Source organism: Muscardinus avellanarius (genome assembly GCF_963383645.1).
Source record: "Muscardinus avellanarius genome assembly, chromosome: 3".
Classification (NCBI taxonomy): domain Eukaryota; kingdom Metazoa; phylum Chordata; class Mammalia; order Rodentia; family Gliridae; genus Muscardinus; species Muscardinus avellanarius.
This window is the reverse complement of record NC_137788.1, coordinates 141,641,072-141,668,029: the sequence shown is the minus strand read 5'-3', so window position 1 is coordinate 141,668,029 and position 26,958 is coordinate 141,641,072. Positions and strand designations below refer to the sequence as shown.

Genomic DNA, 26,958 nt, shown 5'->3' with positions numbered 1-26,958 from the left:
GTAGCCCGAAGGTAGAAGGGTTTCCAGGAACCCCAGTACCACCCACCCAAAAATTGTAATTTTATTATTTTTATACCAATTTTATTACTTTGCAAATAAATGCTATTTATCTAATTACCTTCTACACAGATTTTCCACTGTGGGAGAGTATACTGCAAGTCTAACTACAGTGAGAGGAAGCCAAGCATAACTGGCCAAATGTTTCCAGCTAGCTAATTCACTATGAAGTATTTGGGTATATGGCATCAAAATACTTGCACATATAATCAAGTCTATTACCAAAGAACTGCTTTTTAGCAGGTCATGGGCAAAGTAGTTTATTTGCACTATCAAAAATTTTAGCTTGGTGTAGTGGAGCATGCCTATAATTCCAGTATATGGCAGGCCAAAACAAGAGGACTGAAGGTTGAAGGCCAGCCTTGGCAAGTCACAAGACGCTGTTTCCAAAAAATAAATAAATAAATAAATAAATAAATAATAAATATATATATATATGTATGTATATTGTGTGTGTGTGTGTGTGTGTGTGTGTGGTACTGGGGGTAGAACCCAGAGGCTTTTTACTTCCAGGCTATACTCCCAGACCTATTTTATATTTTATTTGGAAACAGGGTCTCACTAAGTTGCTGAGAGCCTCACTCAGTAGCTGAGGCTGGCTTCGAACCTGTGCGATCCTCCTTTCTCAGCCTCCCAAACACTGGGATTACAAGCATGCGCCACCATGCCTGGAGATATATATTTAAAGGGCTTGGAGTATAGCTCAGTGGTAGACAAGTAGTCAGATTCTCATCAACCTAATGAGACCCTATTTCCAAATAAAAATGAAATATGGCTAGGGTGTAACTCAGAGATCACCCTGACAGAAGCCAGGACTGGGTTCTGGTTCTAGGTACTGGGCTCAATCCCTAGTCCCACTTGCCCTCACACACAACAACAAAAGGCAAGCAGAGAAAAGCAGTCTGATAGTTCTTTAAAAAGCTATACACAAGCCAGGATGCTTGTAATCCCAGCATTCGGGAGGCTGAGATAGAAGGGCCACGGTTTATGGACAGCCTCAGGTACTCAGTGAGGTCCTTTGCAACTCAGTGAGACCTGTTTCTTTTTCTTTTTTTTTTTTTTCTTTTGGTGGTACTGGGGTTTCTGGAAGCCCTTCTAACTCCGGGCTACACTCCCAGACCTATTTTTACATTTTGATTTGGAAACAGGGTCTCCTAAACCAGCGCGCGCGGCTGGCTTCGAACCTGCGCGATCCTCCTGTTTCTGCCTCCCAAGCGCGGGGATTACAAGCGTGCGCCACCACGCCCGGCCCAGTGAGACCTGTTTCAAAATAAAGAATAAAAAATAGGATTGGGGGTGTAGCTCTAAGGTAGAATGCCCCTGGGGTCCATACCCAGTACCGTGCAGCAAAAAAAAAAAAAAAAAAAAAAAAACACACACACACAGAATTACCACTTGACCCAACAATTATACTCCTTGTTATATGTCCAAAAGAACTGACAGCAGAGACTCAGGTATTTGTATGAGTGTTTATAGCAGCAGTATTTACCAAAGCCAAAAAGTGAAAACCCAAGTATCCATGAATAGATAAATGAGTAAACTAAATATTATGAGTTAATGAATATTATTGAACTATAAAAAGAACTAAACTTCTGATACATGATACAATATGGATGAAATTTGAAAATAACTTTCAAATGAAATAAGCCAATTGCAAAAGGAAAAACTTTATATGATTCCAGTTATATAAAATACCTAGAATAGACAAACGCCAGAGACTGAAAGTTGATTAGCAATTAACAGGGGCTGAGTTGTTGCTTAATGGTACGGAGCTTCTGTTGAGGGTGATGAAAGTTTTTGGAAAAAGATAGCTGTGATAGTTAAACATCATTGTGAATATAATTAGTGTTACTAAATTCAACACTTAAAAATTCAACACTTAAAACTGTCAGGTGTGGTGCCGCATGCTTGTAATTCCAGTATATGGGAGGCTGAGACAGGAGGATTGCAGGTTCAAGGCCAGTCTCAGCAACACAGTGAGACAAAATTTAAAAAAATAAAATAAAAAGGGCTAGGGGAGTAACTCAGAGGTAGAATGAATTATCACCCTGAGAGAAACCTTTACACAATTTTCCATCATCAAAAAAAAAAAAAAAAAAATTCTAAGCCTGGTGTGGTAGCACATGCTTGTAATCCCAGTATTCAGGAGGCTAAGACTGGAGGATCGCGATTCACGGACAGCCTCAGCTACTCAGGCCCTCTGCAACTCAGTGAGACCCTGTTTCCAAATAAAGAATAAAAAACAGGGTAGGGGATGTAGCTCGGAGGTTGGATGCCCCTGAGTTCCATCACCAGACCCGCAAAAAAAAAAAAAAAAAAAAAAAAAAAAAAAATCTAGAATCAAATGGTTCTGAGAAGTATAAAAATATATAATAATAACAGGGGAAAACCAAGTATAGTATTTATAAAAATTATCTGCACCATTTTCACCATTATCCTATAAGTCTAAAGCTATTCTAAAAATATTTATTTTTTTTTAAAACAACCTGAGTTGTGAAGTTCAGCCTAAATTATATGACATCTCCTTTAAGTACCTTCTAAATTAAGAATTGGAACCTGGCGTAGTGACACGCACCTGTAATCCCAGCATTCAGGAGGCTGAGACCAGAGGATCATGGTTCACAGACAGCCTCAGATACTTAGTGAGGCTGCACTCAGTGAGACCCTGTTTCAAAATAAAAGAATTAAAAAAAAATAGGGCAGGGGGTGTAGCTCAGAGGTCAAATGCTCCTGGGTTCCATACCTAAACCCGCAAAAAAAAAAAAAAAAAAAAAAAAAAAAAAAAGAATTGGAATAGAGCTAATACTGTGGAAAAAGGTAATGCCAATAGGAAAACAATAAATTCACTATGTATCCAACCTATCTAGAGATCCTCTAGAGTAATCTCACTTTAAGGAAACTCCCCCTACCCCAAATACCATTTCCCAAATTCATTTTCAGTCTAAGTTTGATTAATATTAACATATAGTTTAACTAAGTTATTAATATATTCTTTTGTATATCTTAGTACTTGTATCTTTGGCCCTAAAGTGAATAAACATATTGAATTACATATGCTCCATGACAAATTATACACTGTCCTACATTCTTTGACTTCATCTGCATGTTCATCATACCTAAAGCTATGCATAAAAAAGTTTTTATATGAAAGAGCCAAAACTACAGTGTTGGTTTCTCGAAGAGCAATCTTACAACACTTTTACTCATTTCAAGTTCCCTACCAAGATAGCCACAGCAAAGATTTGCTGTCTGCTCTTACTGAATTTCATGCCAGCTGTTAAACTAGATTGTCTATCAATAAGACATGTTGATTGATCATATCTGTGGCATGCTTTCAAGCAGTTATAGCATATATGTAAAAAAAGAATTCAATCAAATCTCTGAAACTTAAAACTATTAACTGTATATAACGAAATGGTAGACTATATAAACTTCACTGATATTTCACTAAATTAGTGAAAGTCTAGTAACAATTATCTGAGAAAACAAACTAAAGATACAATTACTCCTAATTTTTGGCAATTAAATTGTACAACCAAACAATTTTATACACCCAAACCATAGTTTATAAATTCTACAACTTTTCTTTTGTCACTTTAAGCTTCTCTGTAAGGGCTTTGATCATCCAGGTCATGTAATTACCTTTAAGAAGCATGCTTAGGGTGTTTTCTGGACTGCAGGTCCATACAGCATTCCTCTTTGTCCTCTTGGGAACAGAACATCAATTGCTTTCAGCTAAATGCACTCACATATGAATATTTTAGTACAATTTAATGCTTCTATACCAACCCCAAAGGAACAGAGCATCAATTTGTGAACACAGTTCTCTTGGAGTTAAAAGCCAAGCTAGATAATGCAGTATGAAAGTGGTTGTCAATCTTCAGCTTTTTAGCAAGTTAGAGGGCAGCCCATAAATTCAGTCCCAGCTGTATACAAATAACTCTATGAAGTTTGTTCCTACACAGACTTTTCAACAGTAGTAAATAAACAACAACAACAACAAAAAAAAACGAAGAGGCAAAATTTATTGTCTTAGTAAATTCTTCCAAAACTGCTTTTTCATCTGGTAACTAAACTGATTCTATTCACTTAATCTCAGAATCATACATGAATAGCTGGTCTGTTGGTAAAATACCAAAATACAGAAAAGTAATCTGCACCCATTAAGAAGTTACGCCGGGCGTGGTGGCGCATGCTTGTAATCCCCGCGCTTGGGAGGCAGACACAGGAGGATCGCGCAGGTTCGAAGCCAGCCGCGCGCGCTGGCTTAGGAGACCCTGTTTCCAAATAAAAATGTAAAAAGAGGTCTGGGAGTGTAGCCTGGAGGTAGAAGGGCTTCCAGGAACCCCAGTACCACCAAAAAAAAAAAAAAAAAAAGAAGTTGCACTAAGTGTAAGAACACATTTCCCCAGCATCAGATAACAGGTTCTTTATTGACCACGATATGCTTATATGTTTTGATGGTTAGGAAGGTAAAATCAGCATCAACAGAGCTAATAGAAAGCAGTCCAGAAATAAACATAAAATGGGAACTACCACCAAATATGCCAAACCTTAAAAAGCCATACTAATGAAATTCTGGTCATAGCACAGATCTGAAACTCTTAAGTTCATAAATACTGATGTGCAAACAAAGCCCAAATAATCTGTCAAACATTAAAAAATAATTCAATGCTTATTCACAATTTCAAAACAAAATTTTCTCTTAACAAGTGAGAAATTGTAATAGTAACTATAAAAACAGCTAATACCTAGCATGCCAGTCACAGTGATGTTTTTAAGAGCAACTCATTTAGCCTTGTTTTATCATAAGATAATCTTAACAATGACTGCATTAAATAAGGATGGCTACTATCACCATTACAGAGCTGAGAAAACTGTAGTACCAAACAGTGATTGAGGAAGGTCAAATGGCAAGAAGTGGAAATGCGAAAGCAGAACCCAGGCAGCCGGCCAGAGTCTGGGCTCTTACCATCAGATCACACTGCCTGCTGTGGGGTGCTTTTTAAATCTCATAAAGGGCATCTACCAACAAACAGACAGCAAGCACTAATTATATCAAGAAATACCAATCATATTCCTATATATCTATGTATTTTATAACAAAAGTTATGACTATATAAATAAGTAGAGATAAAATCATGGTCATAGAAGGCCAGACAATACAAGGATATCAACTCTCTCCAAGGTAATTTACACATCCAAGGTTCCTTACTTTTAGTTCTTATCTAAGTATTTGTTACAAAACAAACGAATGTTACAACTTGTACCTTTTTAATGCATCAGTCACTATTCAAAGAAACAAACAAATATCATGAATTTTCAAGACTGCCTATTTAAGGCACTTATGTATATCTGGGTGAGACCATCGGGTCTACTCAGCAGCTCTATCTCAGCTACTCTCTAGACAGGCTCATATATTGTGCTCACACTGGAGAACTACAAGCAAAGGGGACACAGGGTACTCATTTGGAGATCTACCGCCTCACCTCCTGCCTGGTCTAAGGCTGTAGACCTTGTTTCACAACCATATACTTCTGGAGTTTCAGAAGCCAGAAAGAGAAGTGTCCATATCCTTGGGATTTGATAGTGAGCCCCTCTGCTGGCTTACCCCCCACCCGTCAGTACTGCACAATAATTGTGATCACAGACCCTTCTCCCACCCTCACCACCAAATCTCATATGTGCAAATCTTCAATTAGTGCATTATCTTCTTTAAATGGCTTTATAATAAAGTCACAGACAGAAGACCAAATATTACAGAGATGTCAACCCTCTCCAAATTTATCTATCCAATGTTCCCCCTTGAAGTTTTTGTTATCTGAATATTTGTTATAAAAACTATGGTTATCAACTGGTACATTCTTGCCTTTACTATGTATCTTCAATGTATTTTCTCATTGTTTATTTACATTATGGTACATGTTAGGAACAGTATAGAAGAAATATCTAATATTATATGATTATCACTGTACTCTGTCTAGAAACATACCAACTAATGAATTTATTGTTATAAAAACTAAGGAACTGGTATTTTAAATGTTTTATACTAGATTTTGCAACTGAGGAGGGTTGGGACTTAAGGCTGGATGAACTTGGAATTAATTATTAATACTCTATTTTAAGATACTAAAATATACCCATGGATCCAGGTGTTATGATGCATGCCCATAATCCCAGTACTTGAAAGGCTGAGACAGGAGGATCATAGGCTTGCGGCCAGCCTCAGCAACTTAATAAGACCCTGTTTTCAAATTAAAAAATAAAATAGGAGTGGGAGTGTAGCTCAGAGATAGAATGCCCATGGGTTTAATCCTCAGTACCACAAAAACAAAACAAACAAATAAACAAACTACACACACACACACACACACACACACACACACACGTGAATACTCTGACGCTTTAGTGGCTATACAATTTCTGGAATAGGCTAAATTTGTGTAATAATTTATATATACATTTCTAATCAAAATCCCAACTCTGGAGCTTGAAAAGTGAATTTTAAAACTTCAGAGAAGAGAATTAAAAAAGCAGACAACAATCTGGAAAGGGGTATTACCCAACCACATAGCTTTATAAAGCTTTAAGTGTAGTACTGATATAGTGATAAGCAACTGACCAAGACAGAACAGAGAGCCCAGATGAACCCATGCACATATATAAATTTGATATAAGAGGTGACACAGTAGAGCAGTGAGGAGGAGAGGGAATGTGCAATAAATGATGCTAAGAAAACTGATTGGCCGTATGGGAAAATTGAATATTTCATGCTAAACAAAAACCTAATCAAGCAGGACATGAATCAAAATGTAAAAAGCAAAACTTTAAAAACTCCTAAAATAATAAAAATTAATGTATTCCTTTCTTTTCGTCTTTTTAAGTTTTTACTTTTGGTACTGGCAATTGAATCCTGGGGCAATCCACCTTGATCTACATCTCTAGTCCTTTTTATTTTGAAACAGGATCTTGTTAAAAGTTGCTAAGCCTGGCCTCAAACCTGTAATCCTTATGTCTCAGCCTCCTAAGTACTTGAATTGCAGGTGTGGGCCACCATGCTTAGAAGGTTAATACCTTTACGATTTCTTAAACAAGACACAGAACGTACATTCCAAAGGGGGGAGGAGGAGATTATGTCACATTAAAAATTAAATTTCTATTAAAAGTTTTTTTTTGTTTTTTGTTCTGGTGGTACTGGGGTTCCTGGAAACCCTTCTACCTCTGGGCTACACTCCCAGACCTATTTTATATTTTTATTTGGAAACAGGGTCTCTTAAGCCAGCGAGGCTGGCTTTGAACCTGCGCCATCCTCCTGTCTCTGTCTTCCAAGCGTGGGGATTACAAGCGTGCGCCACCACGCCCGGCAAAAGGTTTTTTTTGAGAGGGGGTACTGGGGATTGAACCCGGGGCATTCTAACTCTGAGCTACACCAAAAGTTCTTTTTTAATTTTGAAACAGGGGTCACTTTGAAGGTTAAGTTGCTGAGGATGGCCGCATACCTGTGATCTTACTATCTTAGTTTCCCAAGTACTAGGATTACAGACATGTACCACCGAGCCTAGCTAAAAGATTTTTTTTAAATGGAAAAGACAGAGCCAGGTATGGTGGTGCACATTGTAATCCTAGTATTTGGGAAGCTGAGACAGAATGACCATAGGTTACTGGCCAGCCTCAGCAACTTAGGCCCTTTGCAACTTAGACTTGGTTTCAAAAAACAGAATAAAAGCTGGGTGTGGTGGAGCACGCTTGTAATCCCAGTACTTGGGAGGCTGAGACAGAAGGATCACGCAGGTTCGAAGCCAGCCTCAGCTACTTAGTGAGGCTCTCAGGAACTTAATGAGACCCTGTTTCCATACAAAATAGATCTGGGAGTGTAGCCCAAAGGTAGAAAGCCTCTGGGTTCTATCCCCAGCACCAAAAAAATAAAAATAAAAAAATAAAAAATAAAAAATAAAATAATAAAACATAGAGCTGAGAGTGTAGTTCAGAAGTAGAATGCCCTTGGGTTCAATCCCCAGTACCATAAAATTAAATTAAAAATAAATAAAATGGAAAAAACAGACATACTGAAAGAAAATGTGTGCAGTATACAACCACCAAAAGATTTTTATCCAGAATACATAAAGAACTTTCAGAATTGTTCAGACAAACACAATTCAATAGAAAAGTAGGCAAAAGGTATGCACATAAAATATTCTGATGGGGGAAAAGCATATATGAATATTTAGTATACAGAATGATATCTTACTAGTAACTAAAAAAAAAGCAGATTAAAAAGCATAGTGAGATTTCATGCCTACCAGAGGAGCAAGACATTTATTTTTTTAATTTTTTGGTGGTACTGGGTACACATGGGGATTCTACTTCTGATCTATATCCCCTGCCCTTTTTACCTTTTTGTTTGGAAACAGGAACTTGCTAGGTTGCTAAAAGCCTCACTACATTGCTGAGACTATCCTCAAACCTGCAAACTTTTCCTGTCTCAGCCTCTCAAGTACTGGGATTATAGGTATGTGCCACTGTGCCCAGCATATTGTCTTAAACTTCATGGTAAAATACAAATGTTTACTGATTTACTGCTCTATAATCTTACATATATTTATATAATTTTTAAATGCAAAGTATGGGAAGTAAAGTAAATACAGCAAATGCAAACTACTTTATCAAGCTTAGCCTAGTAAAAGAGATAAAAAAAAAAAAAGGGTAGTAGCTAGAGAGGAAAAGAGACTGCCAGGTAGAGTTTTCTTCCTGAAGTTACAGAAAAGGAACTAGCACACTGGCATGGTGGCGCACGCTTGTAATCCCAGTACTTAGGAGACCGAGACAGGAGAATTGCCAGGTTCGTGGCCAGCCTCAGCAACTTAGTGAGGCCCTCTGCAACTTATTGAGACCCTGTTTCAAAATAAAGAATAAAAAAATAGGGCTGGGGGTGTAACTCAGAGGTAGAATGCCCCTGGGTTCCATCCCCAGTACTGAAAAAAAAGAAAAGAAACTAGTAGGGAAGCAAAGTCACTGGACCCAGAAGAGAGGGGTAACTAATGAAACACTGTCTCAAAAACTTAGGAAATGACAGACTCCAGACAGCGGGTGGAGAAATGAGCTGTAGACAAAGAAAGGACCACACACTTTACACAAGTAGGTAAGCTGAGGTTTTGTACTGTATAATTTTTGCTTTTGCAGAAAGTACAGTAAGAAGCTTTATTTGTGAAGTAAAAGGAAAGGTCAATGTCTGAGAATAAAGGAATGATATTAAGCAAGGTGTTTTAAAAATTGGTGATAGCTGGGTGTGGTTGCACACGCATGTCATCTCAGCATTTGGGAGGTTGAGACAGGAGGACCCTTTGCAACTCAGTGAGACCCTGTTTCAAATAAAAAATAAAAAATAGGGCTGGGAGTATAGCTCCGAGGTAGAATGCCTGTGGGTTACACTCCTAGTACCGCCAAAAAAAAAAAAAAAAAAAATTGGTTATGATTTAGCCAGGCATGGTGGCACACATCTATAATCCCAGTACCTGAGAGGCTAAGAAAGGAGGATCACAGGTTTGAGGCCAACCTGGGCAACTTATCAAGGCTCTCTCAAAATAAGACAATAAAAAGGGCTAGGAGTATAACTCAAAGGTAGAACACCTCTGTTTCTATCCCCAGTAAACACACACACACACACACACACACACACACCACACACACACACACACACACAACACACACAACACACACACACACAATTTGGTGGCAGGTCAGGCAGATATACTTGTGCAGAACTACTTGAAACAATGCAATCCACCAATTTTTTTCTTTAATGGACAAGTAGTCATTCAATTCTCAGCACTAAGAGCCATGCAGGAAGAATCACAATTCCAGACTTCAAATTTTACTATAGAGCAGTAGTAGTAAAAAAAAACAAACAAACAACAAAACAAAAACAAAAACAAAAACAAAAAAAACCCAACAACAACAACAACAAAAATAGCATGGTATTGGCACAACAACAGGCATACTGACCAGTGGAACAGAATAGAAGATACAGAAATGAGCCCACACACCTATAGTCAATTAATTTTTGACTCATACACTGGAGAAAAGACAGCCTTTTCAACAAATGGTGCTGGGAGAACTGGCTATACATTTGTGGAAAGATGAAACTAAATCCTTGATATGGTTTTGAATATCTGTTGCTAGTCTTTTATTTAGTAGTTTTGCATCTAAGTTCATCAGTGATGTAGGTCTGTATATTTTTTGAGCTGTCTTTATTTTTTTTATTCTCTAGACTGTAGTTATTCCACAAAGAACAGAGACTCTCTCAGGAAAGAGAGCTGCCAGAGCTAGTGGACTCTACACACCACCTCACCTCTACTTCTTCCCGACAGAATATCATCTAAAGAAGGATTCTACAGAATGTGAAACTAATTTTTATGGGACAGGGGATTGAAACCAGGGCCATTGTATCTCCAAGATGCACCCCAGCCCTATTTTATTATGCTGCACATGACTTCTGTCTGCCTCTTTTGTGTGTGTGTGGTACTGGGCGTTGAACACAGGAGAATTCTACCACTGAGTTATACCCCCAGCCTTTCTATCATTGTTTATTTTTGAGATGAAGTCTCATTAAACTGCTGAGGCTGGCCTCCAACCTGTGTTTCTCTTGTCTCAGCCTCCCAAGAACTGGAATTCCAAGCAAGTATTTGGCATGTCTGCTTTTTAAAGTCATAACTGGAAAAGGGTGAGTAGAATTATACTTTTACAATGTGACTAGATAAGTTTGCTAATTGCCATATATTTCAAACACTAACTGGAAAGAACTCAATTTATTTCTTGCTAGTATAGAAAAGGGAAAATGGTTTGGCCATTTTTTTAAGCATTTGAATTTAATATTATATCAAATGAGCTTAAAATGTATATTTTTAAAAAACATTTTTCCTTGTAGATTAGTCTATTGAGTTGAAGATTAGATAATTTCCAAATAAAACTCCTTACTTAAATGTGAAAAAAAGAAGGATTCTACAATAATTTGCCAGTCTTCAATGTTGCCCTAGCATAAGCCTAAACAGCAGACACAAAACCAATAATCTCTGCACCTCATGTAAGTGCACTTAATATTAGGACAGTGGCCCACATTTCAGGGACATTATAAAAATGGCCCCGTGAAGCCACTGTCCTATGTATAGTAAAGGTATCGTTGAGGATGTCAATCGATAGCGTCCTCTTGGTAAGGACTCAAGGGATCTCTCTCTGATCTTGCTATGAAGCCAAATGATACTTCCTATGTGCAATTAGTTTGTTTTTACCTTTGGGATGCTGTGAATCAGGATAGTGATCTTTTCCAATATGAATTGGCTTCTAAAAACCCCAATTCCAACTTTGTAGCCCACATCTAGTAAATGAACAGGACTAGAAAGAATTTCTTTTATTTAGAATCTCTCCCCTAGCCGGGCATGGTGGCACACACTTGTAATCCCCGTGCTTGGGAGGCGGAGACAGGAGGATCACGCAGGTTTGAAGCCAGCCTCCCTGGCTTAAGAGACCCTGATTCCAAATAAAAATACAAAATAGGTCTGGGAGTGTAGCCTGGAGGTACAAGAGTTTCCAGGAACCCCAGTACAAAAAAAAAAAAAAAAAAAAATCTCTTCCCTAGTTTCAACATAGCTTCCACCTGAATTTTATCAAGATCATTCATCCACCACCAAGAGATAAAGGCAATTTGGCTGTCATGGGTAGGGGGTAGAGAGGATGGACAGAAACACTGAAAAACTCCCACTCTGAGACCTGGTACAAAGGGAATTCCGAAGACTGAGGTTAAATAAGTACCAAGACCCACCCCCTTACCGCAACCAAGAAACTAAAGGCTAAAGAGATATGACAACTATATTCAATACTTGACCCTAATGTACGTTCTATATGGGGGGCTCTGTAATTAATATTATTAGGCTTACTGATAAAATTGGAGTATTAAATAGGGAAAATTAGAATTAGATTATGAACGAACAAAACTGGGATATAAAATATAACTGTTTTGGTTGTATAAGAAAATAAGTCTATTCTAAAAAAAAAAAAAAAAATACACCAAAAGCTGGGCATGGTGGTGCCCACTTGTAATCTCAGTATTTGGGAGGCTGAGCCTCATCTACTTAGTGAGGCCCTTTGCAACTCAGTGAGACACTGTTTCAAAATAAGAATAAAAAAATAGGGCTGGGGATGTAGTTCAGAGAAAGAATGCCCCTAGGTTCCATTCCCAATACAGCAAAAAAGAAAAAAATTTACATATATACACTGAAGCATTTAAGAATAAGGGGCCTACAATGTTACTTACTGTCCAACTGTTCAGGAATAAAAATGTATGAGTGTATACATGTGTGTATGTATACACGCACACTGTATTGTTTTTAAATTCAATTTTTTCTAGGTTTGAAATTATTTCAAAAATGAAAAAGTTAACTAAAAGCTGGGTGTGGTGGCACATGCTTGTAATCTCCGCGCTTGGGAGGCGGACACAGGAGGATTGGGCAGGTTCAAAGCCAGCCTCGCTGTAAGAGACCCTGTTTCCAAATAAAAAAATAAAAAATTTCCAAATAAAAAGTAGGTCTGGGAGTGTAGCCCAGAGGTAGAAAGGTTCCATCCCCAATAACACCAAAAAAAAAAAAAGTTAACTAACGAATAAAAAGAAGTCTTTGTTACAACAGTAAGCTATGGACTGATTAGAGGTTTTCAATCATTAGGACTGAATTCTTCCAGGAAGCATGAATCCATATGGATTCTAGGAATTGCTCTATGTATGTGTTTAGTAATCTATTAACTGTATAAATTACTATGAATGACCAAAAAAGCATTTAAAAGTATAAATCCATGCCAGGTGTGGTGGTGCACGCTTGTAATCCCCGCGCTTGGGAGGCGGAGACAGGAGGATCGCGCAGGTTCGAAGCCAGCCGCGCTGGCTTAAGGGACCTTGTTTCCAAATAAAAATATAAAAATAGGTCTGGGAGTGTAGCCCGGAGGTAGAAGGGTTCCATCCCCAGTACCACCACCAAAAAAAAAAGTATAAATCCATAGCATCTGTTGAATATTACATTTTCTCAAGCACTTGCTAATGAAAGTAAAAAAGTAAAATGATTTTGAGGATAACAAAACCTGACTTTATGTGTTTTATTTGAAGTAGAGAACTATTTACTACTTACTGTCAGAGCAGTGGCAGTGTTTTCCAAAGATACTACATAATGGGAATGAAACAACTCAGAGGATCTACTAACTTAAGCTGGAAGGAGTACAAACAGAAAAAGATAGCACACTTGGAGTCAAGAGGCTCGAGTGATGGGGAAACAGACTCAAATAAGGATAAGGGCAAGTATGTGTTTGGCTTTAAAAACAAATAGATACTGCACTAGTACTAGACAGGGAGATGTGGTCTAGTAGCAGGCAATTAAGATGGGACAGTGGTTGAGGAGACATTCTAGATGTCCACAAGTGTGATTCTTGCCAGTCGTAGGAAGCAGCTGCCAAAAACCAATGCAATATTAAGTAGCATTAATTAAGATATTATTTAGGGAGATAATAATCCAACTCTGCACTACTTAGAGCACATGTGAAGTAATTCATTCAATCTGGGGCTCAGAACTCCTTCTTTGGACCTAAGGAAATCAAATTTATCCTCCTGCTAAAAAAAACTATAAAACCTTGTTAAAATATATAGATAGGCGGGGCATGGTGGCACAGGTCTATAACCCCAGTCAGTACCTGAAAGGCAGAGACTGGAGGATTACAGGTTGGAGGGCAGTCTCAGCAGCAAAGCAAAGCTTTCAGCAACCAGTGAGACCCTGTTTCAAAACAAACAAACAAAAAGGAGGGGGGGTTTGAAGTGTAGCTTGGAGATAGATGCCCCGGGTGTGCGCGCACATGCACCCCCCAAAAACAACGCAGTGGAGAAAAACCAGCCAGGGAGTATCAAGCGGGATTCTCAGGGAGAGGGAGGCAGGCTGAGATGAGCCCAGCATTCACCTCCCCTTTCAAAGAGACTCAACAGTAAAAAATCAAACAATGTTAACTCAACATATTAACATAATAAGGAAGAAAAACAAATAAATCACCTTAACAGATTCAGAAAACACTGGCAAAATTCAACACAGTCATGATTAAAAAAAATAACTCTCAGCAAATTAAGAATATAAAGAAGTGCTAAACCGGGCATGGTGGTGTACGCTTATAATCCCAGCATTTGGGAGGCTGAGACCAGAGGATGACAGTTCACGAACAGCCTCAGCTACTTAGTGAGGCCCTTCGCAACTCAGTGAGACCCTGTTTCAAAATAAATAAAGAATAAAAAATAGGGCAGGAGGTGTAGCTTGGAGGTCGAATGCTCCTGGGTTCCATCCCCAGACCCACCAAAAAAAAAAAAAAAAAAAAAAAGAATGCTAGTCATGGGGCACACGCTTGTCATCCCAGCATTTGGGAGGCAGAGATGGGAGGATCACGGTCCTTGGACAGCCTCAGCTACTTAGTGAGGCCCCCTGCAACTCAGTGAGACCTTGTTTCAAAATAAAGAATAAACAATTGGGCTGGGGTATAGCTTAGAAGTAGGTTCCACCCCAGTACCACAAAAGAAAGAAAGAAAGAAAGAAAGAAAGAAAGAAAGAAAGAAAGAAAGAAAGAAAGAAAGAAAGAACCTCAATTTGATATCATTAAGAAAATAGTCCCGGCGTGGCAGCACACACTTGTAATCCCGCATTTGGGAGGCTGACAGGAGGATCACACAGGTTCAAAGCCAGCCTCAGCTACTTAGACCCTTTGGAACTCAGTGAGATCCTGTTTCCAAAAAAAAGAATAAAAAAATAGGGCTGGCTGGGGGTGTAGCGTAGAGGTAGAATGTCCCTGGGTTCCATCCCCAGAACCAAACAAAACAAAAACCAGAAAATAAACTGAACTGGAAGTGGTGGTACACAATATAATCCCAGTACTTGGGAGGCTGAGACAGGAAGATTGCAAGTTTGAGCTGCCTCAGCAACTTAGTGAGACCCTGTTTCAAATAAAATAGGTCTGTGGGTGTAGCTTGGAAGTTTGCAAATAGAATACCCCTGGGTTCAGTCCCCAGGACCACCAAAAAAAAAAAAAAAAAAAGCAAACTGGGCATAATGGCACATGCTTATAATCTCAGTACTTAGGAGGCTGAGACAGGAGGTTTGCAGGTTTGAGGCCAGCATCAGCAACTTAGTGAAAACCTGATTTAAAATAAAAGAATAAAATAGGGCTGGGCATGGTGTGGCTCTGAGGTAGACTGCCCCTGGGTTCCATCCCCAGTATCACACACACACACACACTTGGCGAGAAAATATGTATCTAACAAGAAATTCATTCCCAGGATATTTTTAAATTTTCCTATAATTGGCCAGGCGTGGTGGCGCACACTTGTAATCCCTGCACTTGGGAGGCAGAAACAGGAGGATCGCGCAGGTTCGAAGCCAGCCACGCGCACTTGTTTAGGAGACCCTGTTTCCAAATAATGTAAAAGTAGGTCTGGGAGTATAGCCCAGAGGTAGAAGGGCTTCCAGGAACCCCAGTACCACCAAAAAAATAAATAAATAAATAAATAATTTTTCCTATAATTGAATAAAAACAAGTAATTTGATTAATAAAAGTAAAATATTTGAATAGAGACTTGAATGGGAAGTAACAACCGCTGCCCTACAACCTTCACAAGTCCCTAGAAAGTAAAAGCAAAACTGATGAACTAATATAGACGGACGCATGGCAAATACACGGACGGCGTGACTGCCCCCATCCTTGCTTAAAGGTCAGGCTTGAAATAACAGGCGAAATCTGAGTGGCGCTGATGACTACACAGATCACGTCGGTGTTAAAGCTCTGGTTTGACAGACTGTACTGCAGGTATGATGGCTGTCTTGCAGTTTGAGTTACTCTCAAACAGTGCACACAAACGCACACTTTTTTGTTTGGTACTTGCAAGTCTTCTGTAAATCTGAAGCTGTTTCAAAAAGAAGTTTTAAAAGCCTTAAAAAAAAAAAAAAGATGCGTGCACACACACTCATGTCTAACCCCAGTTAATAAATCAGAATTCTCTGAGGGACTGTGTGATTTATATTAAGATATTCAATGCGTTTAACATATTTAGTTTCCTGATCAAAAAATCTAATAATTCTATATTCCTAGGAGTAGTGCTGAATAAAGCTGATTGCATGAGCTTTATTTCCAGTACAAGAAAGGACGCTACCACTCCACTATCCTATTCAATGGCCACAAACACTCCTTTCTTGTCAAAACAAATAGAAATGTGCCTGCCACCTCATCTCTGAATTTCTAATAGACGTATTTTTGGTTGAGAAGGTCGCTGATCTTTTATGAATTCAGGCTTGAAGGTGTCTACTCATAAGAATGGACAAGGCAAGATTTCCACAAAATATCTAAGTGCACCACCTAATTAAATGCCACGGAGGACTCGGGCTCGTCTGCTCTATAAATCCACGCTTGCAGCCAGACTAATGTGGTGTGGCAAGCAGGCAGGTGACACGGTATCCTGACTTGATTTATGAAGAGTTCTAGCACATATATTAAGTTTTGAGATCTTCTCTGACTTCAAATAAGCTGACTAGCATAACAATTATTAACCAAAAGAAGAAAGACTGCTCCAGTGGACTTTATCAAAACTAAAAGTTTCTGTTAATTAAGAGAGAGAGGGAAGCCCTAGTATGGAAAAATATTCAGGGCACCTTTTTTTTTTTTCTTTTTTGGTGCTGGAGATTAAACTCAAGAGCATTCTACTCAGCCCTATTTTTCATTTGGAAACAGGATCTTGTTAAGCTGCCAAGGCTGGCTTCAAATCCATGCTATCTCAGCCTCTCACATACTGGGATTACAGGTGTGCACCACCACACCCAGCCAGGATACATATTTGACAAAGAATTTGTATGCAAGTTACACACACACACACACACACACACACACACACACCCCACACACATATATTTTGGTGGGTCTAGAGATGGAAGCCAGGGGCATTCGACCTCCTAGCTACACCCTCTGCCTTATTTTTTATTCTTTATTTTGGAACAGGGTCTCACTAAGTTGCAGAGGGCCTCAGTAAGTAGCTGAGGCTGTCCACAAATCACGATCGCCCGGGCTCAGCCTCTTGAATGCTGGCTTTACAAGTGTGCGCCACCACACCCGGCTGTATGCAGATTATAAAAGAACTTTTAGAAGCCAAGCATGGTGATCTATGACTGTAATCCCAGTATTTGGGAGGCTGAAACAGGAGGATCACAAGTTCCTGGCCAGCCTCAGCAACTCAGCATGACCCTGTTTCAAAATAAAAAATTCAAAGGGTTTGGGATATACCTCAGTGGTAGAGCACTCCTGGGTTCAATTTCTAGTACCAAACTCACAAAAGAACAAAAAAGAACTCCTGAAAAGAGATCATAAAAACACAAATATTCTAATTTTGTGTGTGTGTATGTGGGTGGGCCTGGGAATGGAACCCAGGGGCATTCTACCTCTGAGCTATACCCCCTGCCCTAATTTTTATTCTTTATTTTGAAATAGGGTCTCACTAAGTTGCAGAGGGCCTCACTAAGTAGCTGAGGCTGTCCGCGAACCACAGTCCTTCTGTCTCTGCCTCCCAAATGCTGGGATTACAAGCATGTGCCACCACACCCAGCTTCTAATTTTAAAAATACAAATGAATTAAAGATATTTCAAAACAAACTTCAAAAACAAGACTTAAAAATGATGCTATTCTAAAATTTTGAATTACCATCTCATAAAATAGAATGCTGAGATTTGATTTTTTTTTTTTTTTTTGGTGGTGCTAGGGCCTGAACCCAGAGGTATTCTATCAGCCACACCCCTAGCTCTATTTTACTGTTCATTTGGAAACAAGGTCTCACTAAGTTGCTAGGCTAGCTTTGTACCTGCAATCCTCCTGTCTCGCCTCCCCAGTATTGGATTAGAGGCATGCATCACACTCCCAGCAAGATCTGATTTTTAAATTTTTCTTGGCGGTACTGGGGATGGAACTCAGGGGCATTCTGCCTCTGAACTACACCCCCTGCCCTAGTTTTTATTCTTTATTTTGAAACAGGGTCTCACTGAGTTGCAGAGGGCCTCACTAAGTAGCTGAGGCTGTCCACGATCCGTGATCCTCCTGTCTCAGCCTCCCGAATGCTGGGATTACAAGTGTGCGCCACCACGCCTGGCTAAGATCTCATTTTTAAAGTAGATAAGACTTATTATCTTGTTTTGAAATAATAAAAAACTCATTTTATGTTCAACTACATAAAATATATTTTTGTCATGCAATCAATACAGGTTTAAACTGCCTAAAAGTAACATTAACTATAAACTCATATTAACTAAGAAATGTGAAGTCATTAGATGTTACTGATTTAATTTTGAAACTAAAATTTTTTACTTTTCCCTTTTAAGTTGTACTGAGATTTAGCTGAAAAATGCTCTAGTTTCACTTATCTAAATGGGTCAGAATTTTCTGAAATTCATGAAACTGACAAAAATGCAGAAATAAACTAGGAGTTCAGGAAAATATAGGATAAAAATTGTCATTCACAGCTCTCAACTGCAAAACTCTGACTTCATTAAAATAGGTTCGTTGTTCTTACTAATTGATTTTATATTCCAAAAGCTTTTTGGCAAACAAATATCATCAATGTAAATTTACAAAATCAACTTATTAATAACGGGCTGGGGATGTAGCTCAGGGGTAAAGCACCTGCCTTGAATGCACAAAGCATTGGGTTCAATCCCCTGGCATCACACAAATGCACACACACAAAAATAACAAAATGCTACTTTTTAAAGTTGTATATTTGATACTGTGATATGACTTCACTTAATGAAGTATTCTCCTACTTTAAAACTTTTGACAAATAATCCTGGATTTAAGAACTGCTAAGCACTTTATTGAGACCAATAAATCCACAGACCTTGTGAGGACATTTGTACCATGGTAATGGATAACTGCTTAGGAACACTGAGTAAGATATAAATCACTGAGATTATTGTTCAACAAACACATATGGTGCTTATCCCCACAGAATTCAGCGTGGCATAGTTTATGGCAATACTTACAGGTGCTACTATTTTTCCCGTCTGACCAACTTGCATGTCATTGGGAACAAAGCCAGCATCAACAGCAGCACGGGAAGCCCCAACTAAGACAGGAAGAAAAAAAATTGTCATTTTCTCTAAGCACGCTAATACTTGCTGTCTCTTTTAAAAGTCCCACTCCCCTCTAGCTACTGTTCATTTCTCTGTTCTTCTATATAGCAAAATCCCCACTGTCTCCAGTTCCAACCCTCCCATTTGATATCTAAAACCTTTTTATTGAAATATAAGATGTATACAAAAAAGCACACAAGTGCTGTTCAGTGGCTTATCATCAAGTGGCTGCAGCTATCTAACCACTGCTTAGGCCTATTCTTTTTTTTTTTTTTTGGTGGTACTGGGATTCCTGGATGCCCTTCTACTTTTGGCTACACTCCCACGGGCTACACTCCCAGACCTATTTTTTTACTTTTTTTTTATGTGGAAACAGGGTCTCTTAAGCCAGTGCACGCGGCTGGCTTCGAACCTGCGCGATCCTCCTGTCTCTGCCTTCCAAGCGCGGGGATTACAAGCGTGCGCCACCACGCCCGGCAGGCCTATTCATTTAGACCGACTTCAATCAGGCTTTGCTTCCACCATTCTGCTCAAACTGCCCCGTGACCAGTGACCTCTAAGGGCTAACTCCAAGAGTCACTTTCCAGTCCTGTTTCCCTGACTTCTTTCCCTCAATGGAACACTTCATGTGAGTTCCAAAATAGTCTCTGGGATTTTCTATATTACTCGTCACTCCACTTTGGCCTTCTTCTCTTTTCCCTTAGCTTTTTTCCCCTGTGGTACTGGGGATAGAACCAGGGACATTCTACCTCCAAACAATACCCCCTGCCCTATTTTTTATTCTTATTTTGAAACAGGGTCTCACTGAGTTGTAAAGGACCTCGATAAAGTAGCTGAGGCTGTCTGGGAACCGCGATTTTCCTATCTCAGCCTCCTGAATGCTGAGTACAAGTGTGCGCCACCACTCCCAGCTTCTCCCTTAGCTCTTAATGCTACAGTGTTTACAGGTTAGTCCTGGGAACTCTTTTTTTAATCTATACTCACTCCCTTATGATCTCATCCAGTCTCATGGCTTTAAATACCCCAATTTGTGTCACCAGCCCAAATTTCTCCAATGAACTCTACATTCCTACGCCAACTGATGAACTGGCACCTCTGTTTAAGACATCACAGACTTGGACAGAGCCAAAAGTGAACTCCTCAGCTCCCCGAGAAACTGCTCCTTTGGAGATCTTCCCCATTCAGCTAATGGCAACTATATCCTACCAGTTTTCAGGATGATTTTTTTCTCATAATCCAAAATCCTGATGACTCACTTTCAAAGATATCTCCCCAAACTAGCCATTTCTCTTCACAGTCACAGTCACTACACTTATCCAAACTACCAGCATCCCTCATCTCCTAACTGAATCTCCCTGTTACTGCATTCTCCCCTACGCCCTTATACTCAAAATTAGAGCCAAAGTAATCCTTTTATTTTTATTTAATTTTTTATTTAATTTTTTTGTGGAGCATTTTACCTCCGAGCTACAACCCCAGCCCTATTTTTCATTCTTTATTTTGAAACAGGGTCTCACTGAGTTGCAAAGGGCCTCACTAAGTAGCTGAGGCTGTCTGCGAACTGTGATCCTTCTGTCTCAACCTCCCAAATGCTGGGATTACAAGCATCAGCACCACACCCGGCTTCATCCTTTTAAAATGTATTCCATCAATGTTACTTTTCTGCTCAAAACCTTCCAAAGTTCCCCATTTCATTCAAAGAAAAACAACCTCTTCACAGTGACTTGCGAGGCCCTGTGTGACCTGGTCCCACTGCTGCGTCCTAATCTTACTCCTGCTATCTTCTCTTTAGCATTGTCCATTCCCACTCTGGCCTCCTTCCTACCAATAGGCCAAACAGGTGTCCCCCTTCCAATGCTCTGTGTATGTTATGGTCCCTCTGCCCAACACTGCCTCAGGCCTCCTGGTGGCTTGCTCAGACACCTCCTTTAAACGTCCATTCACTTTCATTAGGCTTACTCTGACCATCTTATGCTAAACTGCCATCCTCCCTCTCCAGTATTCCTCCTCCTTTTTCTGTTATTTTCTTCATGGCACTTACCACCCTCTAATATATACTGCATTGTTTACTAATTTATTGTGTTTGGTGTCTGTGCTGAATAGAAAAATGGCCTCTCCAAAGATATCCTTACTTCCCGATCCCCCAAACCTGTCAATATTATCTACGTAGCAGCAGGTATAATATAAAGCTAAGGCTTTTAGGACAAGGAGCTTATCCTGGATTATCTAGGCGGGGCCTAGATACCATTGTATGTATCCTTGTAAGAGGGAGGCAGACACATAGAGAAGGTGATCTGAAGACAGAAGCTGGGATTGCCCAGGAATACTGGGGCAGCCACCAGAAGCTAGAAAAGAACAGACCATCTCCCCCAGGAAAATCAGCACCCCAGAAGGAAAATGCCCTAATAGCATTTTGATTCCAATATACTTCTGGCCTTCAGAACTGTTAGAGAATAACTTTTTATTGTTTGAAGACATCATGTTTGAAATAATTTGGTACCACAGTCAAACGAAGTAATACAAGGTTTACCTTGTACAAATAAAAATGTAATTTCCACAAAGGCAGAAATTTTTATTTATTTTGTTCACTACTATTTTCTTACCACCTGAAATAGTACCTACTGTATAGCAAACTCTTGATAAATATTCCTTGGATTAAAAAAATGAGTGATAGGCCGGGCGAGTGGCGCATGCTTATAATCCCCGCACTTTGAAGCGGAAACAGGAGGATCCTGCAGGTTCTTAGCCAGCCTCGCTGGCTTAAGAGACCCTGTTTCCAAGTAAAAATATAAAAATAGGTCTGGGAGTGTAGCCTGGAGGTAGAAGGGTTTCCAGGAACCCCAGTACCACCAAAAAAAAAAAAAAAAAAAAAGATAAACATCCGTAAACATCCTCAAATATTCTATTTATTATAGAGTCAGTATTATGCCTTTATTCAGACAAAATAATTACTATTTCTATGGGTCAACCTAAAAGCATAAGAAAACCTAAAAAATTATATATAAACTTCTTAAAACAGAGAAAAAGGATACAATTGGGACTTTTCTTTTGTAAAAAGTAAAAAGGTTGCCGGGCATGATGGCACACACTTGTAATCCCAGCACTTGGGAGGCTGAGACAGGAGATCGTGCAGGTTCAAAGCAAGCTTCAGCTACATAGTGAGGCTCTCAGCAACTTAGTGAGACCCTGTTTCCAAAAAATATATAAAATAGGTCTGGGAATGTAGCCCAGGGGTAGAAAGCCCCTGGGTTCTGTCCCCAGTACCCCCCAACACACACACAAAAAAAGTAAAAAGGGCTCGTCTTGGTGGATCAAGCCTATAATCCCAGTACTTCAGAGACTGAGTCAGGAGGATTGATTGCAGGTTCAAAGACAGTCTCAAAAACATAGCAAGACTCTCAGCAACCTAGGGAGAGCTTATTTCAAACTAAAAAATAAAATATGGCTGGGGTGTAGTTCAGAGGTAGAACTCCCCTGGGCTCAATCTCCAGTACCACACACACAAAATACACCTAACAAGATATCCATAAAGTAATTGTATAATTAGCAGTTAATCAAATATATTTGACTTTTTTATTTTCAAAAAATATACTTCATCACTGTGTTTTTAATAGGAGATTCTATACTTCCTATAAAATTTCACTATAAGCCAGGAGTGGTGGTGCACCCTTGTAATTCCAGCATTTGGGAGGCTGAGACCAGAGGATCGTGGTTCGTGGACAGCCTCAGGTACTTAGTGAGGCCCTCTGCAACTCAGTGAGAGCCGGTTTCAAAGAATAAAAAGTAGGGCAGAGGGTATAGCTTGGCGGTCGAATATCCTTGGTTTCCACCCCAAGACCCCCCAAAAAAATATTTTTTCAGAGAAAAAACCTGAAAACTACAGAAAGCAAAATAATCTGTGGCTTGAATGACTTATACATAAATAAGTAATAAAGAAAGATGTTTCCAACAAAGAGTATATATTCCTAGTAAAGAAAGTAACCTTACCTGCAGCATGTAGTTGATCTGCCAAGTCGTATAACAACTTAAAATTCTCTCCACTCTTCAAACCCCGACCTCATAAAAAAAAAAAGTGAAAAAAATAAACTCCATCCTATAAAAATATTTCTATTTTCTGTCACATTAAGCAAACTATTTCCTCAAAAAGTTTTTTGACTTCTCCTACACCCATACTTCTACAAAACATCCAGCACTATAACTATTAAGTCATTAGGCAATAGTGGGATCTTTAATATCAGTTTTATCCATAAGAATAAAAACTCTTCGTTGCAGGATCTTTAGGAAAAGAACATCCTGCCCTTCGTTTTTGTTTCTCATAGACTTTAAAACAGCCTGATCAAGCTGAGCGTAGTGGCTCACACTTGTAATCCTGGTACTTGAGAGTCTGAGACAGGAGGATCCCAGATTTGACGTTAGCCTCAACAATTTAGTGAGACTCTGTTTCAAAATGAATAAAAATTTGTCTCGGGATGGAGCTCTGAGGTAGAATGCCTCAAGGTTCAACTCAAGTACCAAACACACACAGAATAAGTAAATAAATAAATAAATAAATAGCAGCCCAATCATAAAAGAGGTACTCAATAAACATTTAGTGAATAAACAAGTCAAATATATCTTTTTCAAAATATTAAATTATTTTTTTTCAATGCCACTTGCAATAGAAGGCTGTTTGAAAAATTACTGTGTTATTTAAATTGAAAGGTTTCAAATCATGGCAGTCTTGTTTCAAAAACAATACATTACATAACATCTTTTTTTAATAAGGCACATTATATACAAAAAGAAGCGAGTCTTATACAATATTAACTTTAAAGAAACTTTCAAAATGTTACCCACAAAGACCTAAAAAAGTCTTTGAAAGTAAAGTGAAGTGGGGGCATTATGCACAGGGTGGGCCTTATATTCTAATCACTTTTTCTATGATTTGGAAGCCAATCATACTCTGCAAAACAACACAGACGTTGTTAATAAGACAAAGATTTCAGTGGCAAAGTCACAGAAATAATATTTATACTGTGCTCCCCCTGGTGCCAGTGGTGTAGCTATGCAACAGAAAGCCCAAGTGAGGTGTTATGTCTGGTATCGTGGGTATAACACTTGCAACTTACCACCCTCGTATCTGTGAGAAGAAAATATGTGCTCCCTTAAAAGAAATACTTTAAAAAATCAAAGCACTGTAAGGTGTAAGTCATGTTTTAAAACTAATATCATACTTACCCCCAGATACCACAATTTTGGCACCAGTCAGCTCTGGCCGATCACTTTTTGTCAGTTTCTGGTCAAGCCACTCTGATATTCCCACTGGTGAAGCACTGGATGCTGCGTACATGGATACATATAATAAAGAAGAACTATGATTTCAAGGTCTACAACAATTATTTTTTAGAGAAACCACAAATATGTAATTCCATAAAAGTTTATTCATTACTATGAGTTTTCTATGTTCCTAATTTCATTTTATTTGATAATGGAAAGACTTAAGGGGACAAGATTTCAGCCTTTGCCTCATTAGCTATATAACTTTTGAGTATTTAATTCTCTGAATATATGTGTAGAAGCCTGAATAATCCTTTTTCTACAGGATTCAAATAAGATGTTATATATGATAAAATACAATACCTTTAATATATTTGCTATTATTACATTCTTCTATTATGCTGAACTATTCAAATACTATAACAGGAAACAGTGATAACAAAGAAAAAGTCTTATCATCAATATAAAGATTAATCTTAATGGATCTTCTTTCTTTTGTTCTGACCTACCAAAGCAATTATTCCACTACCAAAGATGATGTGAAAAAGATGTTATAATTATTTTCTTCTTTTTTGTGGTACTGGGAATTAAACCTGGGGTCTTTTACCTCTAAGCTACACCCCCAGCCCTATTGTATTTTTATTTTGAAACAAAATCTCACTAGGTTGATGAGCGTCTCACTACTTGCTGAGGCTATCCTCAAGCCTATGATCCTCCTGTCTCTTCCAAATACGCGATTATAAATATGCATCACCACACTTGGCTTTTTTTTTTGGAGGTACTGGGGATTGAACCAGGGGCATTCTACCTCCGAGCTATACCCTCAGCCCAGGTTTATATTCTTTATTTTGAAACAGGGTCTCACAAAGTTGTAGAGAGCCTCACTAAGTAGCTGAGGCTGGCCTTGAACCGCGATCCTATCTCAGCCTTCTAAGTACTAAGATTACAAGCATGCCTGGCTCACGCCTGGCCATTTCTTAATTTTGTTTAACTTCAGGAATATCACTTAGATTGGACTTTCAAAAACCATGTATTAGAAACTTAACCAGAGTTCATCTTTTACTTTAATAGTACTCTCTGAACTAAAAAAACAAGAAACAAAACAAGAAGCTCCAAATGGGGTTAGGTTTGTAGCTCGGTGATAGAACACTTGCCCGCCTACCATGCCTGAAACGTGAGGTTCAATTTGCAGTGACACAAAACATATATACACACATATACACACAAAACACATATACACACATACACACAACCACCCCCCCAAAAAAACTCACCCTTTTCTGAAGTGGCACTACCTCCACTTGTTTCTGCAGCTTCAAAAGATGTTCCTCGAACAGAAAACACCTTCACTTTCTCGTCACACTTCACTGTACATAAAGCATTTCCTGGAACACACAATTTATTTTTAAACAGCAACAACAAAAGAAACAACACAAGTATTCCTTTCAGGCTGGGTGTTTACTTTGCAAAGATTATGAACTAGTTGTTTCCTATCTCTCATAAGTATAGGATAAAGAAATAACTATGGATCAATTGTTTATCTCTAAGTACAGGATAAAGACCATTCATATAGTGAAAAAATGTATCAGTGAATATTTTTACAGCCCTTACAGTCTTTAAAAACAGGACAGGTGCTGACATGCCTAGAAGCAAGAAACTGAAACTGGAAGCCACACTACAAATATGAACAGAAAGGGGTACAAACAAAGCTTCCTTCTCAAAAACAACACAATAAGTAACTTAAAAATACAAGTGTTAACACTTTGATAATAACGTAGCTACTATGTATACTAAAGAAAGATACACATAAAAACATAAGATATAAATAACAAGCTAAGTTGTACCAACATTTTTAAAGGATCTGAGACAATTTTTATGTATTAGCAATCACATTAAGAGTGACCTAAACTAGAACCAAACATTTTCCTTTCAAACATTAGAAAGGTCAGATTTGAAAATTGATCGTTTATACTGAAACATACTTTAATCGGAAAGAACAAAGAGTTCACTGCCTTCTCTAACCCCAGAAGAGACTGATGTGCTTAGAAAAAAGATCATTCAGCTGGGCGTGGTGGCACACGCTAGTAATCCCAGCATTCAGAAGGCTAAGACGAGAGGATAGAGCTTCCCAGACAGCCCCAGCTACTTAGTGATGCCCTCCACAACTTAAGTGAGACTCTGTTTCAAAATAAAGAATAAAAAATAGTGTTGGGGGTGCAGCTCGGAGGTCAAATGCCCCTGGGTTCCATCACCAGACCCGTAAAAAAAAGAAAAAAAAGTAAATAAAAACCAAAGAAGATCATTCAAGTGAAGAGACATTTAAATGAATTTCTTAATGCACATGGAAATAGGCAAAGACTGAAAACACTATTTTTAAAAAGTCTTCTTCCAAGTTCCACATACAAAATATACTGAATGGTGAATTTAATTATTGACCACTGTAAAAATCTTACTCCACAAACTGAATGACCAGGC

At 38.7% G+C, this 26,958-nt stretch overlaps 1 protein-coding gene across 2 annotated transcripts in view; it reads right to left on the bottom strand.

The window, feature by feature from the left end:
• Nucleotides 1–26,958, bottom strand: part of ETFA (electron transfer flavoprotein subunit alpha) — a gene marked incomplete at its 5' end in the record, with an annotated part of 67,283 nt that overhangs the window by 18,510 nt on the left and 21,815 nt on the right. For both annotated transcript variants that reach the window (XM_080692320.1, XM_080692321.1), the window contains 4 exons: nucleotides 19,138–19,220; nucleotides 23,215–23,283; nucleotides 24,445–24,546; nucleotides 25,758–25,868. In XM_080692320.1, the coding sequence (XP_080548446.1) occupies nucleotides 19,138–19,220; nucleotides 23,215–23,283; nucleotides 24,445–24,546; nucleotides 25,758–25,868 (365 nt within the window). The remainder of the gene's footprint in view (nucleotides 1–19,137; nucleotides 19,221–23,214; nucleotides 23,284–24,444; nucleotides 24,547–25,757; nucleotides 25,869–26,958) is intronic.